This window comes from Podarcis vaucheri (genome assembly GCF_965113315.1).
Source record: "Podarcis vaucheri genome assembly, chromosome: 12".
NCBI lineage: Eukaryota > Metazoa > Chordata > Lepidosauria > Squamata > Lacertidae > Podarcis > Podarcis vaucheri.
Window position 1 is genome coordinate 36,335,744 of NC_138750.1, and position 14,590 is coordinate 36,350,333.

General features: G+C 43.8%; 1 protein-coding gene across 2 annotated transcripts in view; it reads right to left on the reverse strand.

Annotated features, from left to right (window-relative positions):
- The window catches only part of CASD1 (CAS1 domain containing 1), a 30,481-nt gene extending 15,919 nt beyond the window's left edge, over positions 1–14,562 (reverse strand). Inside the window, exons 1-7 of one of the 2 annotated variants that reach the window (XM_082194145.1) lie at positions 14,018–14,562; positions 8,358–8,454; positions 6,653–6,773; positions 4,745–4,789; positions 3,517–3,579; positions 1,718–1,762; positions 652–775 (exon numbers count right to left, since the gene is read on the reverse strand). In XM_082194145.1, coding sequence (XP_082050271.1) covers positions 652–775; positions 1,718–1,762; positions 3,517–3,579; positions 4,745–4,789; positions 6,653–6,773; positions 8,358–8,454; positions 14,018–14,150 — 628 coding nt within the window. In that variant the 5' untranslated portion in view covers positions 14,151–14,562. Of the gene's footprint in view, positions 1–651; positions 776–1,717; positions 1,763–3,516; positions 3,580–4,744; positions 4,790–6,652; positions 6,774–8,357; positions 8,455–13,819; positions 13,844–14,017 lie in introns of those variants that run through there. The other variant, XM_082194146.1, reaches the window with a different exon arrangement.
- Positions 14,563–14,590: the final 28 nt, after the last annotated feature.

Below are 14,590 nucleotides of genomic sequence, written 5' to 3' on the forward strand. Positions count from 1 at the left end.
GGTCAGGCATTTGGGAGGCACTATGCAAGGGGCTTTGCAGGCACTGTCAATTGGCATTGCCTGCAAAGCCCCTTTTGGCCTAGGCCTGCCATTACTTCCCCACACCTTATGTCAGGTGTGGGGCAGGTGGATGTGGCTTGGCCAAAATGGGCTGGTGAGAGAAATGAAGGTTCTCCATCCCGGGGCATGATAGTAACACAGTATTTCTTGCAAGGAGGACAAACAAGCTATCTGGTCTCAATTTGCTGATCTAATAATGAAACAAGCATCCTATTCCTATCTATTCCACTGGCATTAAAAGGTATCTACTCATGAGCAAACCCACTGTCTGGGCTGCCACTCAAAATTTTAGCTTCTAGTCTTTCCAGTCAGTTGACCTGCTGCAGCCTAACCAACCATTTCCCCCCAAAAGTGGCCAATGCTCTGAGCAGATAATAAGAAACGAGTTTTCCCACAAACTGAGAAATGGATTTTCCAGTTAAGCCATTCACAATGTGGGACAAACAGCAGCAGCTGTTCTTGGAATACATCATAGAATAAATCTGGTGTAGTTACTGATATTCAGACTGGAATTGCAAGCATTAAATATAAAAATGCTTAGCTAATTAATTTGTTTCACCACAAGACACAACAGCTATGTCATTCTTTTACCTTGTAAGACCCAGTAGACATCACTGCTCTTTGCCAGTTTTTCCAGAAGAGGAGCAACTGATGTGATATTGATTTTATACTGTGTGAGGGCTTCATTGCTGCCATTGTGAATACTGATAGACCACTAAAAGAGTATTAAAAGTGAATCAGTTAGCAAACATATTTGTGGACGATATAATCAAAATGGTTCAATATCATTCACAAATCTTAGCTGATGTTTCAAAAACAGGGTAGCTGAAGTAGATAAACACAAGAAAATTCTGAACTCTGTACTCTTGGGTAAAAAGCATAGGATATTGCGAACTGCTGTTGCTAAAGGACTTTGATGCAAATTTAAATTTTAAAAGACAACTATCTAAAATTGAGAAAACTTACTATTAAAACTTTCAAAAATTATCTATTGCTCCTTCAGCAGTTTCAAATATTAAATGATACCCACAGCACACATCAGTCCCCTTATAAATTTTTATTCCATAAGACAGTAAGACCAAAGAAGGTGTTCCGTGCCAGAAGTATCTGTCTATAAAAGTACCGTATTTTTTGCTCTATAAGACGCATCCAGCCATAAGATGCACTCAGTTTTTAGAGGAGGAGAACAAGAAACAAGAAAGCAACGCAAAGCCTCTTGAGCGAAGAGGCAGGAGCGCTCCCGCTGTGCTCAAGAGGCTTTGTGTGGCTATCCCTGAAGCCAGAAGAGCAAGAGGGATCGCTGTGAACCGATCCCTCTTGTTCTTCTGGCTTCAGCGATAGCTGCACAGCCTGCATTCGCTCCATAAGACGCACACACACATTTCCCCTTACTTTTTAGGAGGGGAAAAGTGCGTCTTATAGAGCGAAAAATACGGTAAGTAATATTGTTCTAGAACCAGAAAGACAGTGAGAGAGAGAGATGGGGATGCACAGGGAAGCTTAGGCTGTAAGTTACAAGACAGAAGTGTGAAAGGTTAGTTAATGAAAAACAATACAGAGAAAGAAGATCATATGGGATTTTAAAGGTCTGAATTAGAAGACTACTGTTTTAATTTTCATTTGGCCATTACAGTGACATATTAGATGAATAGCTTACCACAGCAGCTCCTGCTACAACTATGTGAGGCTTTGGAGAAGAACCCTTTGGAACAGTAAAAAGGAGATTAGTCTTTTCAGTGTCTTCATAAAGGACATGAATAATCAAATGTACTGTACTGCAAAAATTAATCACATTAGTCCACATTTAAACCTCATTTTAAAAAGGAAAAACCTCCACAAGCTTTAATCAATGTATAAAATATGCTGCAGTTGATTTGGAAGCAATTAAGTTATGAGCGACATTAGGGACGCGGGTGGTGCTGTGGGTAAAACCTCAGTGCCTAGGGCTTGCCGATCGCATGGTCGGCGGTTTGAATCCCCGCAGCGGGGTGAGCTCCCATCTTTCGGTCCCAGCTCCTGCCCACCTAGCAGTTCAAAAGCACCCTTAAGTGCAAGTAGATAAATAGGTACCACTTTATAGCGGGAAGGTAAACGGTGTTTCCGTGTGCTGCGCTGGTGCTGGCTCGCCAGAGCAGCTTCGTCACGCTGGCCATGTGACCCGGAAGTGTCTCCGGACAGCGCTGGCCCCCGGCCTCTTAAGTGAGATGGGTGCACAACCCTAGAGTCAGACACGACTGGCCCGTACGGGCAGGGGTACCTTTACCTTTACCTTAATTTATGACATTATAGAAGCACTGCTGATGAAGGGAATTGTGGAACTGTTTTCTACTTAGCAAAATCTAGAATGTCACTTAAATTAAATATCCACTTAACTACACTGTACAATAGAACATTACTTTGTAATTGTTTTGTTTTAACAATGCAACATCCTAAACCTCTGCAATTTTCACCAAGGAAAGCAGATTATAAACCCCTTTGCAAAGTGAGCCAATCAATTCTTTCCTGTAAACAGAAATGCTACATGCATGCTGTCCTCGCCACTTTCAGGTTAAAAAACAAACCGTTTTTTGTTTTTGTTTTGACCTCCTTATTTTTCACTAGCCCTATTCCTGGAAGCCATCACTGCCTGAGTTGGCTCTTTGAAAGAATAACGGGCATTTTAAATAAATAAAGATACACTTCAGAGTGCCAGTGAATATTGAAAAAAACTGAGGGATAACTAGCAGTTTAATTTATACTATATTGAAATTAATTTTAGGACCAGAACTGCCTAATGTACCCCCACCCCACCCCTGGGATTGTTGAAATATATTGCCATAAAGCAGAGGTTTTCAACCATTTTGAGTCCACAGCTTCCTTGACAAACTACATTCTTTCTGTGTCACCCCTGTGGGGCTCAGGAGCCCAGTTATGTCACCCCTTGCCTGCAGAGCTGGCAGGCTCTCACCCCTTTTTGAACAGCCTCCCTTGTGGAGTTTTCCCTCAGCCTCCTCTTCCTTCTCCTTGGGAGTCCTCCGGGCAGCAGTTGCTGCAGCTTCCCCTGATCTCTGACCAGCCCCCCCCCCTTTCCCAAAGAGAGGTGCTTCCTCACACTGCCCCATAGGAGCCTGGGACTTGCTTGTTCATTCCCAGCAGCAAGTGATAGTGGACTGGCTGGCTGGGCTCCCTCACCCACTTGCTTGCTTACTCTGAGGCTGCCTCAGCTCCTGGCAATCAGCACCCCCTGGCCAGCTCTAGAGTATTCATTCACTTGGGGAGCTTGTAGCCAGGGCTGCTGCAACAAACAGCCACATAAGCCTTGGGGAGGCAAAGGCATCAGAGGAGGGAGGGAAGGAAAGAGGGACAGAGGTCAGGGATGCCCGCAGCACCCCTGAGCATCATTCAAGGCATCCCAGGGTGCCACGGCACACTAATTGAAAACCACTGTCATCAAGGAAGTTCAATATTACAACTCACTTCAGTCCAAGATTTGATAAGCTGCTTCATAGAGCCATTAACTTCCGGATACCACAGAAATTCCTGAGAGGAAATGGATGAGTTTATTAGCAAGTGGTTTACTCTCCTGAAACAGTCAGGTAAGGTCAGCACTAAATGTCACAACTATTGACAGAATCAGCAGCGTTCCATCTGCAATTTCTACCGCAAATGTATAACACCTGTAAGTAAAAATATGCATGTACACTAAGATCCTGCGCTCATGTTTGGAAAACTTGGGGTCCTGGGCCAATCAGGTTTTTTGGACACATGTATACACACATCTTCTTTTAATAATTTATGCACTTTTTGTAGAAAACATTGCTGCTGTTACTTAAGAAGACATAGTGAGAAGGAGACTTGACTAACTGCTCAAAGAGGAAACTGGATTGTTTTCAGCGGGAGGAGTATTTTTGAAATTATTTTTGTTATATTCTGTAGCACTTAATTCCTTCAGATATTCAAGTATTTGTCCTCACAATCCTCCTAAAACCTACGGCAAGACAGCCAAGGAAAACCAGCCCAAAGCAAAATCTTCCTGTGGTTGTGTGTGCTGCAGCCAGTGCAAACTGTGGTAGCTCAACAACTGAGGTAGGATATCACTTATAGATTACCCCAGTGTTGAAAGAATTGCATTGGCTGCCAATTAGGTACAGGGTTAGTTCATGTTTTGGCATATAAAGCTCAAAACAGCATGGGACAAAGACCCTGAGGTCCCTTTCAAATCTATGATTCCACTGTCCAAAGGAGGGCCTCTTGCAAACACCATCTTGTCAGGAGGTCTGTTCTGCACAATGTAGGAATTGCTTTTAGTGTTTTGGTACCTACCATCTTATTTCCCAATTAGTATCAGACAGGATCCATCTCTGTTGCCGTTTTGGCACCTACTGACGGCTCCTTCAACAAGCCTTTCAAGTGGAGCTATTTCTAAGTCTGCATATGCACTGAAATTTTTTTGGTTTTGTTTTATCACTTGTTTGCTGCCTTGGGCTCCTTTAGGAGGAAAGGTGGGATATAAATTTTATAATAAAATATGAAAGTACTACTTTAGTAAATATTTATTTCTAAAGGTTTTTTTATGTTGCTATACTTCACCCTGGTGTTTTGTGAAAGGGTGGTATATAAATATTATAAATAAATATAAATAAAATAAATACACATGCCAACTTCTTTTCTTCATTCTAGTTTAGAAGCAACTGGGTATGCTTACCACTTTAAGTGAAGATGATTTGTCTTCAAAAGGAATGTTTCCATGCTGTCAAAGTAAGAAACATGCAAAAATTACGCCAGTTTCCAGAAATCCATGACTGTATTCATGTTATGCTAAATTCTTAATTTGATGTTGCCTGGTTTGTTTTGCTTTTTAACTATAAATAGCAGTTGCCTGCAAAGAAGGAGGAGATAAGGGAGAGAGGGAGCAGGAAACAGGTTTGGGACTATGATGCAGCAAGAGAAGTTCTTAATCCTATCCTCTCACCACAGTCCCAGAAAACCTCACTCACCCCCACCCTGCTTCAAAGTTGCATCAGGAAAGAGGGTGCCATTGGCAGCTTCCCTCTTGACAAGAACAGCAGCTTTGAGGACCAGCGGAAGACAAGAGATTTTCATCCAGGACTCCAGCGTAGGCCTATATTTCTAATGGTCCAAAACCTGATTACAAGCTCTGCAACTGCTATTTAAAGGGAGGAAAATAAACACACAAAGCCGAACATATAATTTGGGGGCTTTTCAGGCACACTTCAATTATTCTCCAGTTAGTACAGTGCCCTTTAGGTAAAATAGCTGCAAACACTGACATGCTCTTATTTTCAAGGGCTAGTCCTTAGTGAGACTAGGTCCCACCCCACCCCCCAATCTTTCCAAGTCGCCCTCTACTAACAGCCCTGGAGCACACCATGAGGACTTTCTCTTTGCCTGGAGTTCAGACTAAAATGATATCTCAGACTGCCTCCTCTCTCTCTCTCTCCTTGGGTTCCTGACTTCATTCTTCTAAGATAGTCCTCCTCCTTTATCTTTATCTATATCTGAAGTGTAGCACTGACCAAAAGCTCAACCCTCCCTCCTTCTTTCCCTCTCTACTTCTGGGTTCACCTGCAGTTTGACTGTACCCAAAGAACAGTGCCACTTCAGGATGCCGCAGGCTACAGCTAAGTAAAATAGGCATCAAACTTGCACATGGTTAAGGCACAGCGAAGCCAACGGTTGAAATGTATTCATGCCACCGACTTCTAAATACAAAGTTCCCAACCGTATTCTTCAGGTTTCCACTATTAACCACCTGTCTTTTCAGCAATTGGTTCTTTTCTCTGAAACTGCTCGATCAGCTCTCTTTCTGAAGTTCCCACATTCATTAGCCTGGTTCAGACATCACATTCCTGATCTGAAAACTAGGGTGCCTCCACCATCTGCTGCCTCCTCCCATTCAGACTCCCCTTATTCATCCAGCTTGATACAATACTTTGTGGTAAATTTCAGCACAACAAGACAGGATGCCCATATTGAGAAACTGGCTTGAACACTCTTCACAAATCAGAACTGGAATCCAGAAACAAAGTGTAATTTACAATCCTGGTGTGTACCCAGTGCTCAAACCTGAATTTCCTGGTATTGACATCCTATGTATGACCACCTGCTCCTGAAGAGACTATCAATGTCCTGAGAGAACTGCTGGGGCAACCTAACCCCTACTTTCCCTGGGACTCCTTAAGCCCTGTGTACGAAGGCCTGCCTTGAGGCAAGGCAGAGTAGAAAACAAGAAAAGCCTAGGTCAAGGAGCTACTGCCACCAGCTCCTGTAGGCAGCCTAAAAATATTTTGCAATATTTATTTGTTTTAACATTTTAAATCATAAACCACATTGGGAAGAAGGCACTGTACAAATGCAATAAATAAAAAAGTATTGTAAAGCTAGGCATGTAAGGGAAGGGAGAAAGTGGTGGCGGAACACATGGGCATACTGTGTTTTCCCAACCCAACCAAACCTGATTTGGTGGACCAGGAATGTGATGTCTAAACTGAATCAATACATTTTCAACAGAAATACCTTTACAACTAAGGTATTACAATGACTGTGGTTTTCTAGTAATAACTGTGATAAAAGTAAAATATAAAAACCATACCTTGACTCCATCCTCCTTAATTTGAGGGTTCAGGAGTTTCACAAATGAGTAGAACAGCTGACGAATCCTAGAATCACCTATAAATGCAATATGTTTGTCTACGAGGCAAGTTTTTGCTTCACTGTAAAAACAAACATTAATATTGATTTTCTTCAAGTATGACAGAGCAAAAGTAATTCACCCCCCCAAAAAAAACTGCACTGTAGAATATTCTGAGCACCAACTTATATCCCATATCCTTGATAATTCAAATTTGTGGGAACAAATTTTCCTTTTTCTTATAAAACACTACAAATATTGTTATACATTTCATAAATTGTTATGTTATACTGTCCTGCCATTTTTACATTCTATTAACTAAGAAAAGAGAATTGCAACACTGTAAGACTGTGCTGGGCCTCCAACTCAACCTGTTACTGGGAATTGCGAGTGGGCAGAGTGCTGCTGCGCTTATGTCCAGCTTGCAGGCTTCCCACAGGCATCTGGTCAGCCACTGCGAGAACAGGACGCTGGACTAGGTGGGCCATTAGCCCGATCCAACATACTCATCTTATGCTCTCAAGTAAGCACATTTTTTAAGAAATCAAATTCAAAAAGTAAGGTTGCTCTGAAGATGGCAGGACCCACTGATGCACCCTTCTCTCTGGTATATTCATTCCCTGGGGTGACTGCAAAAGGCTTTAGATAATGTGAGAACTCCTCTTTACATAATATCTAGCTGCTACCACTAAAACAGTTTGAGATCAACTCTGGTAGAGGTGGGGGAATAGAGGTTTTATTTCCTTCACATTTTCTTTTATAGTCTTAAAGCAATCAAGGTACACTAACTTGCTCACTGACAGGCACCTTAATGGTGCAATACTTTGTGCACCAAGGCTGATGGAGGAATTATTACAGTGGTGCCCCACAAGACAAATGCCTCGCAAGATGGAAAACCCACTAGATGAAAGGGTTTTCCGTTTTTGAGCTGCTTCGTAAGACGATTTTCCCTATGGGCTTGCTTTGCAAGACGAAAACGTCTTGCGAGTGTTCCGATTTTTTTCCGCTCCCCCCCCCTTTTTCTAAGCCGCTAATAGCCTTTTAGCCGCTAATCCGCTAAGCCTTTAATAGCCGCTAAACCGCTAATAGCGCTAATCCGCTAATAGGGTTGCTTCGCAAGACAAAAAAACTGCTAGACGAAGAGACTCGCGGAACGGATTAATTTCGTCTTGCGAGGCACCACTGTAGATGCATCCTTCCTCAATCTGGTGCCCTCTAGATATTTTGGACTACAGTTTCCAACAGCTCCAGCTTGCATGGCCATGCTGGCTGCAGCTGATGGGAGATGTAGTTCAAGATCTTTGGAGGGCACTGGGCTCAGAAGGCTGAACTAGAGAATGAGGTGGGTGGGATTTGCCTAAATGGCTGCTTTAAGCAGCAGTTTGCAATTGTAGGCGAACTGAAATGGTTATGTGAGAAATTTCTTCATAGTAAGCAAGATACAGACTAACAATCATTACTATTTGTTTCATTTCTGCTAATAAAGTGAAACCACTAATAGGGATAGGGGAAACTCACATGAGCAGCACAAACACATTATGTGCCATATGATACTCACAGTGTAGGTCTAAAAATGTAATAATCCCAGAAACTAAGACTTTACATTTAAGTGTAGACTTATGATATTTTCTTCTTTAAGGGAAAATTTAAAAGTAGAATACCTTACCTCTGCTTATATTTGTGCATCATACAGCCGTGAGGCTGCCACACTTTCTCCCCAAGAAATCTTCCACTAGAGAGAAGGTGCTCACAACTATCATCACCTTAAAAAAAATTAAACACAGACTGTATTATCATTCATCATCTTTTGGTCAACAGCTGTGTTCACAACCCACATAGTAAAGACAGGGATTTTATTGCCAGTCAGAAAAGTTAAAAACATCTGGGCTTCATTTTAAAAAGGCTACATTGAGTATGAGCCCAACACCTCCATTATCATTCCTTCAATAACATACTACTACTATATAGTAGTGACATCAAATGTTTTTGCCAATATGTACTTTAAAATGAAGGATCCTAGTTTCATTTGTTCTGCTTAGTTCACACACATGCACAGTCCAGTTACAACTGGCAGCTTTAAAAAACTATGTTCAATTTAACCATCATAATTAACCCCCGAAGGCCAGGATTAAAAATTAAGTCATTTAAGATCCATGTAAGATTAATGAGGAATGAAGCCAAGGAACTCTGTGCTCACTTCCAAACCAGTGCAGTATGTGTAGCTTTGTCACTTGTGTGATCAAAATTGTGCATTAAAAAAAAAATTAAACACATGATCATTACACTCTAAAAAGACATCGGTTTTACAGTTTGATTACTGGATTGCACTGCTCTGACAACAAAATTGTAATGACAGAAAAGTATTACACTTTAATGTAGGTGCAACAAAGCCAGGAAGGAAACGTTGAGAAAATCTTAACAGAAGAAGAAAGCTGTATCACTCCTACTTTGCCCAGTGGCATGAGGTTTGAAGAAAAGCTATCTCTACAATATTAACAAAGGACATTTGCCTAGCAACTGTGTGAAACACAATCACTCACAACAATTTTGTTGTTTGCCCTGCACTTGGCCAGCTTCTAACCAAACTGAAAATTAATAGTGTGGGTAAGAGAATACGTCTGGTGCAGGATTAATTTAGGTAACAGCTGTTATCTAGTAAAGAGGCTTGATTATGACCCGACTTGTACAGCAAGGACCAAAAGATGGCCTGCTAGGTTCTGGTAAAGAAGAATATGGGATCACATGAACAGCATCTGCATCTACCTATGTGAAACATCCTCCAACACTGAAGAAGACAGCTTCTGCTTACACAAGGCTATATTTGGTTTTTAGAATTACAGACATTTACATCTTCCTCCAAGTACTCCCATCTCTCCCTCCTTGTTCATGTTACCTCAAATTCTTAAATTGCGTAGTTTCAGTTTATAGTGATCAGAAAGAAAATAGAGTTGTGTAAAAAAAGTAATAATGTAAGAAGAGCACTGCTGGATTAGACCAAAGGCTGATCTAGTCCAATGTCCTCTTTTCAGTGGCCAACCGAAGCCTGTGAGAGGAGTACAAGAACACTGTATATCTTATCATTCTTTTCACAGTAGTAATTTAAACTAAATATTTTTAATTACCCAGATACAAAGCATAATTTCTTGAAGTGTCCTTCAAGATGCATGTCATGTGGCCATTAAATAATGTTATCATTCCTTAAATTTCAGTGCATAATATGCTAGTATTCCTAGAGCAAACAACTACAGGTATATTCTAAATTACCAATTTATTTTAAAATAGAAATAAAATCTTTAGGGAGCTTAGCAAAATTAAGAGGCTAGGACTTCTTCTGGAGCTACTTCTCATCAGAAAAACATCTGGGACTCTTGGGTCAGGACATTGCCAGCACTCCATGCATCAGCACTGGTGATCACACCCTTCAGGTGTTAAGATGATTTTGTCTACCTGGGTTCCACCATAACCCACAACCTTTCCACTGCTGCTGGACAAGCTTATTGGTAAGGCAGCCACAGCAATGGCGCACCTCTCCAAAAGGGTATGGGAGAATGTGATGCTAATGACCAATACCAAGATGAAGGTCTACCACATGGCAGGACAGAGCCTCAAACAAATACGTGCTCTTCCAAGTTCTGTCTCAGTGACGTCTATACTGGCTTGGTAATGTACATAGGATGGAAGATGGCAGGATCCCCAAGGATGTGCTCCACAGGGAGCTGGCAGCAGGCCTGTTGACAAACCAACTCTGTGTTATAAAGTTGTTTGCAAACGTGACATGAAGGCTGACAATATTAACCCTGCCATGTGGGAATGCCTTGCAAACAACTGCAGTACCTGGAGACAGACAGACAGGTTGTGTATCCAAATCAATGACCAGAGGAAGAATGACCGCTGGGAGGAGCACGGAAAGAAGAAACGCCATAGTGCATCTGCACCAGCGAAACCAAACGCCTTCATCTGCCCCAGCTGCAATAAAACATGTTTCTCCTGTATTGGTCTCTACAGCTGCAACAGGCAGTGTTAACTCCCCAATGGTGTAACTTTACCCCCAATGGTACACTCTTCCATTGTCTCTTGAGACAGATGGATGCCAACAATAACAAGCTTCCTTATCCCTTTTTGATAAAGTTGCAAAATGTTGCACTTTTGGAATAGTTTATAGAAGCATAGAATCAGAGAATTGTAGGGTTGGAAGGGACCATGAGGGCCATCTAGCCCAACCCCCTGCAATGCAGGAATCTTGTGCCCAGTGTGGGGCTTGAACTCATAACCCAGAGATTAAGAGCCTCGCGCTCTGCTGACTGAGCTATCCCAGCTCTTGTCAGTTTATGTTTTCAAATGATGCTTTATATCAAGGTACTCTGGAGATAAAGGATTTTTCTTAAATCAAAATTAATTGTCTCACAAGGAAAATTAATGTGAGGCTAAATAGATTTTTTAGATTACCAAGAAATTAATTTTTATTTTCAGAAAATGTAGTTTCTGGTGTTAAAGGTAACTGATAAAATAAAAATCAGACCCACAAGGCCAAGCTGGTACCCAGAAATAATGCTGTACAGGTGAGACTTACAAGTGGAAATTTCACTTGTTGTCATCTATATCACCCACATCAATGATCTTCAGCAATTCTAGAGAGTAATATTTCCCTCTCACAGGCTCTGGGAGAATTCCCAGTATCAAGTACTCGATTTCGTGCTGAAGAGCAAAACAACTTGTGGGAAGCTACAAGGACCCCATATAAGGAAGAATTATTTAAAATTACACAGCCACAAGTGCTTCTATATGGAAATTTATTTCAATGTTTGGGTATTGTAAGAACACTCTTTTAATCCTCCAACTTGGAAGGCTTTTCTTTGGCTCTTATGTGTTAAGATTTTGCTGTCTTACTGATTTATGCCATTTTACTCTACTGTAGATTTTATTTTAGTATGATGTTTACTGTTTGAGGAGACCTTTGGGCCAAAAAATGGTATCTAAATTAACTGAATAATAATATAAACATAGAATCATAGAGTTGGAAGAGACCACAAGGGCCATCGAGTCCAACCCCCTGCCAAGCAGGAAACACCATCAGAGCACTCCTGACATATGGTTGTCAAGCCTCTGCTTAAAGACCTCCAAAGTAGGAGACTCCACCACACTCCTTGGCAGCAAATTCCACTGTCAAACAGCTCTTACTGTCAGGAAGTTCTTCCTAATGTTTAGGTGGAATCTTCTTTCTTGTAGTTTGGATCCATTGCTCCGTGTCCGCTTCTCTGGAGCAGCAGAAAACAACCTTTCTCCCTCCTCTATGTGACATACTTTTATATATTTGAACATGGCTATCATATCACCCCTTAACCTCCTCTTCTCCAGGCTAAACATGCCCAGCTCCCTTAGCCGTTCCTCATAAGGCATCGTTTCCAGGCCTTTGACCATTTTGGTTGCCCTCCTCTGGACACGTTCCAGTTTGTCAGTGTCCTTCTTGAACTGTGGTGCCCAGAACTGGACACAGTACTCCAGGTGAGGTCTGACCAGAGCAGAATACAGTGCCACTATTACTTCCCTTGATCTAGATGCTATACTCCTATTGATGCAGTCCAGAATTGCATTGGCTTTTTTAGCTGCCGCGTCACACTGTTGGCTCATGTCAAGTTTGTGGTCAACCAAGATTCCTAAATCCTTTTCACATGTACTGCTCTCAAGCCAGGTGTCACCCATCTTGTATTTGTGCCTCTCATTTTTTTTGCCCAAGTGCAATACTTTACATTTCTCCCTGTTAAAATTCATTTCTGACACCATATATTGAGTGAAGTGATGACCACCCACTCACGCAAAAGGCTTGAGGAATTCAAAATACTCTTACTTCCAGTCACTCTGAACAAAAACATCTGAAAGCTTTTTAGGGCAGTAGGTAGGATTTCAGCTTGAGTTTAGTTTCTGGATGTTAGTAACCCAGATTCAAATAGCCCACTCAAATGCAAGAAGCTCACTGGGTGGCCTTGGTCAAGTCACTACTCAAGTAACTTTTCTCCTTTGTAGCAAACAAAATAAAGGTGTATTGGAGACTCAATTCAGATGCTGGAGTGGATATGGGAAGCATTGCTTCCTCAAACACTTCTGTAGGGAGCCCTGCTTTGTCTGGTGTTCTCCTCTGTCACCACTGCTGTTCTTGAAAGCAAGCATATACATTTCTATTTACAGTGTCAAATGAGGGCAGAACAAAAAAGAAGGGAGTCATAGCAGGGAGAGGTCTTAATCTTTTAATTTAGGATCTCGAAGCCACACTCTTTCAACGTATGTCAAGCGCACCACCTTCTTCTACCTTGCATGTCAGCAGCTTCTTGCAAAGCTGCCAGTTTGCATGATTTACACTCCTCACTCCCACACATTTTCTTTGTTTATACTGCACACTCCTAATTAGCTAGCACAGACCTCAGGCTAAGAATTTAGTTAAACAGCAACCCCGAAACCGCTACAACTTCCTGTGTGGGTAATAATTTCTTTTAAAAAAAGAAAAGAAAAGAAAAGAAAAGAAAAATGCAGCCAGCCCTTCTGAAGGGAGGGATCGCAGCTCAGTGAGAGAGCACATGTTTTGCCTGGCAGAAAGCTCCAGTCTCAAGTCCTGGCATCTCCAGGAGCAGAGAGCAGGTGATGGGAAAAGGGGCATCTGCTTGAGACCTTAGAGAGCTACTGCCAGTCAGAGTTTGCAACACCTGGCCAACCGGACCAATAGCCTGTCCCTGGTTATAAGGGCATTTTCTGTCTTCATTTTGCATTTTTATGTCGTGGACCACCTTGTGATCTTCGGATGAAGGGCTGCACACACATTTAATAAACAAAGTAAAAAATGTTGCGCCCAAAGTCAAAAAAGCCTGGATTGTTTAATTTGGACAGCTGCTTCCTGCAGAAATCCGGACGGACCGGCTTCTCCTCTGCCCTTAAGGCGCTTGCTGCGGTTTTCTTGTCTGTTCGCAAACGCAAGCTGGAGCTGCCGAGGCAGGCGGATGTGGCGTGGCGGCGTGGGGAGAAAGGATGATCACGCCGGGGCGAAGTTTGGCAGGTGTCAGTCACCCTTCCTCGCCCAGCTAAGCGCTTGCTTTGCAACGGCTTGGAGGAAATGGGGGGGGGGGGGAGGGAGAGGCGCACCTGCCTCCCAGAGACACCTGAAGTGGCGGCTTTCGCCCGATGCCAAAGGAAGCCCCTTCCAAGGAGGCGGCTTCCCCCTGAACTGTGGCGGTGGAGGAAGAGAGGGGCCCCCCAAACCACGGCCAACTTCTCCGCTCCCTATCTCATCCCGCCCCTCCACACACGCCCTCCTCCTCCTCCCCGCCGCCCCTTCCTCACCTCGGTACCGGCGCGAGGCGGCGTGGCAGGCGGCGAGCAGCAGGACGGCGCCCAGCGCCAGCGCCTTGGCGCTCCTCACGCTGAAGTAGTGGTTGATCTCGCGCTTGCCCAAGGTGTAGGCCAGGGCCGCCATCTTGGCTCCTCCATGACAACAGTGCGCGAAGGAGCGGGCGGCGGCGCACGGGCAGCTGCGCTGGGTCCCCCGCGGGGACGGCGGAGGGGAGAGGAAGAGCCGCAGCTTCTGCCGCCGCCACCAGCGCAGGGGAGAGAAGAAGCCTAGGGAGGAGAGCCCCGCGGAGGCGGGCGGGTCGTCGGCGTCCTCTTCCTCCGCTTCGCTCAAGAGCAGCGGCGGCGGCGGCGGCAGAAGCGCGGCCCCCTCCCCTTCCTCCTCGTCCGGGCGCCGCCGCTTCACCTCAGCAGCCAGGGGAGCGCCCGCTTTCCCGTCCGGTTCCTGAAGCGGCGGCTGCAGCTGCTGCCGTTGCCCCCAACGGCCATCCGCGCCCCCCTCGCGCTGCTGATGCGGCGGCGGCGGCGGCTGGTCCGCTACCGCCCCTCGCGGCGGCGCCCCGGCGC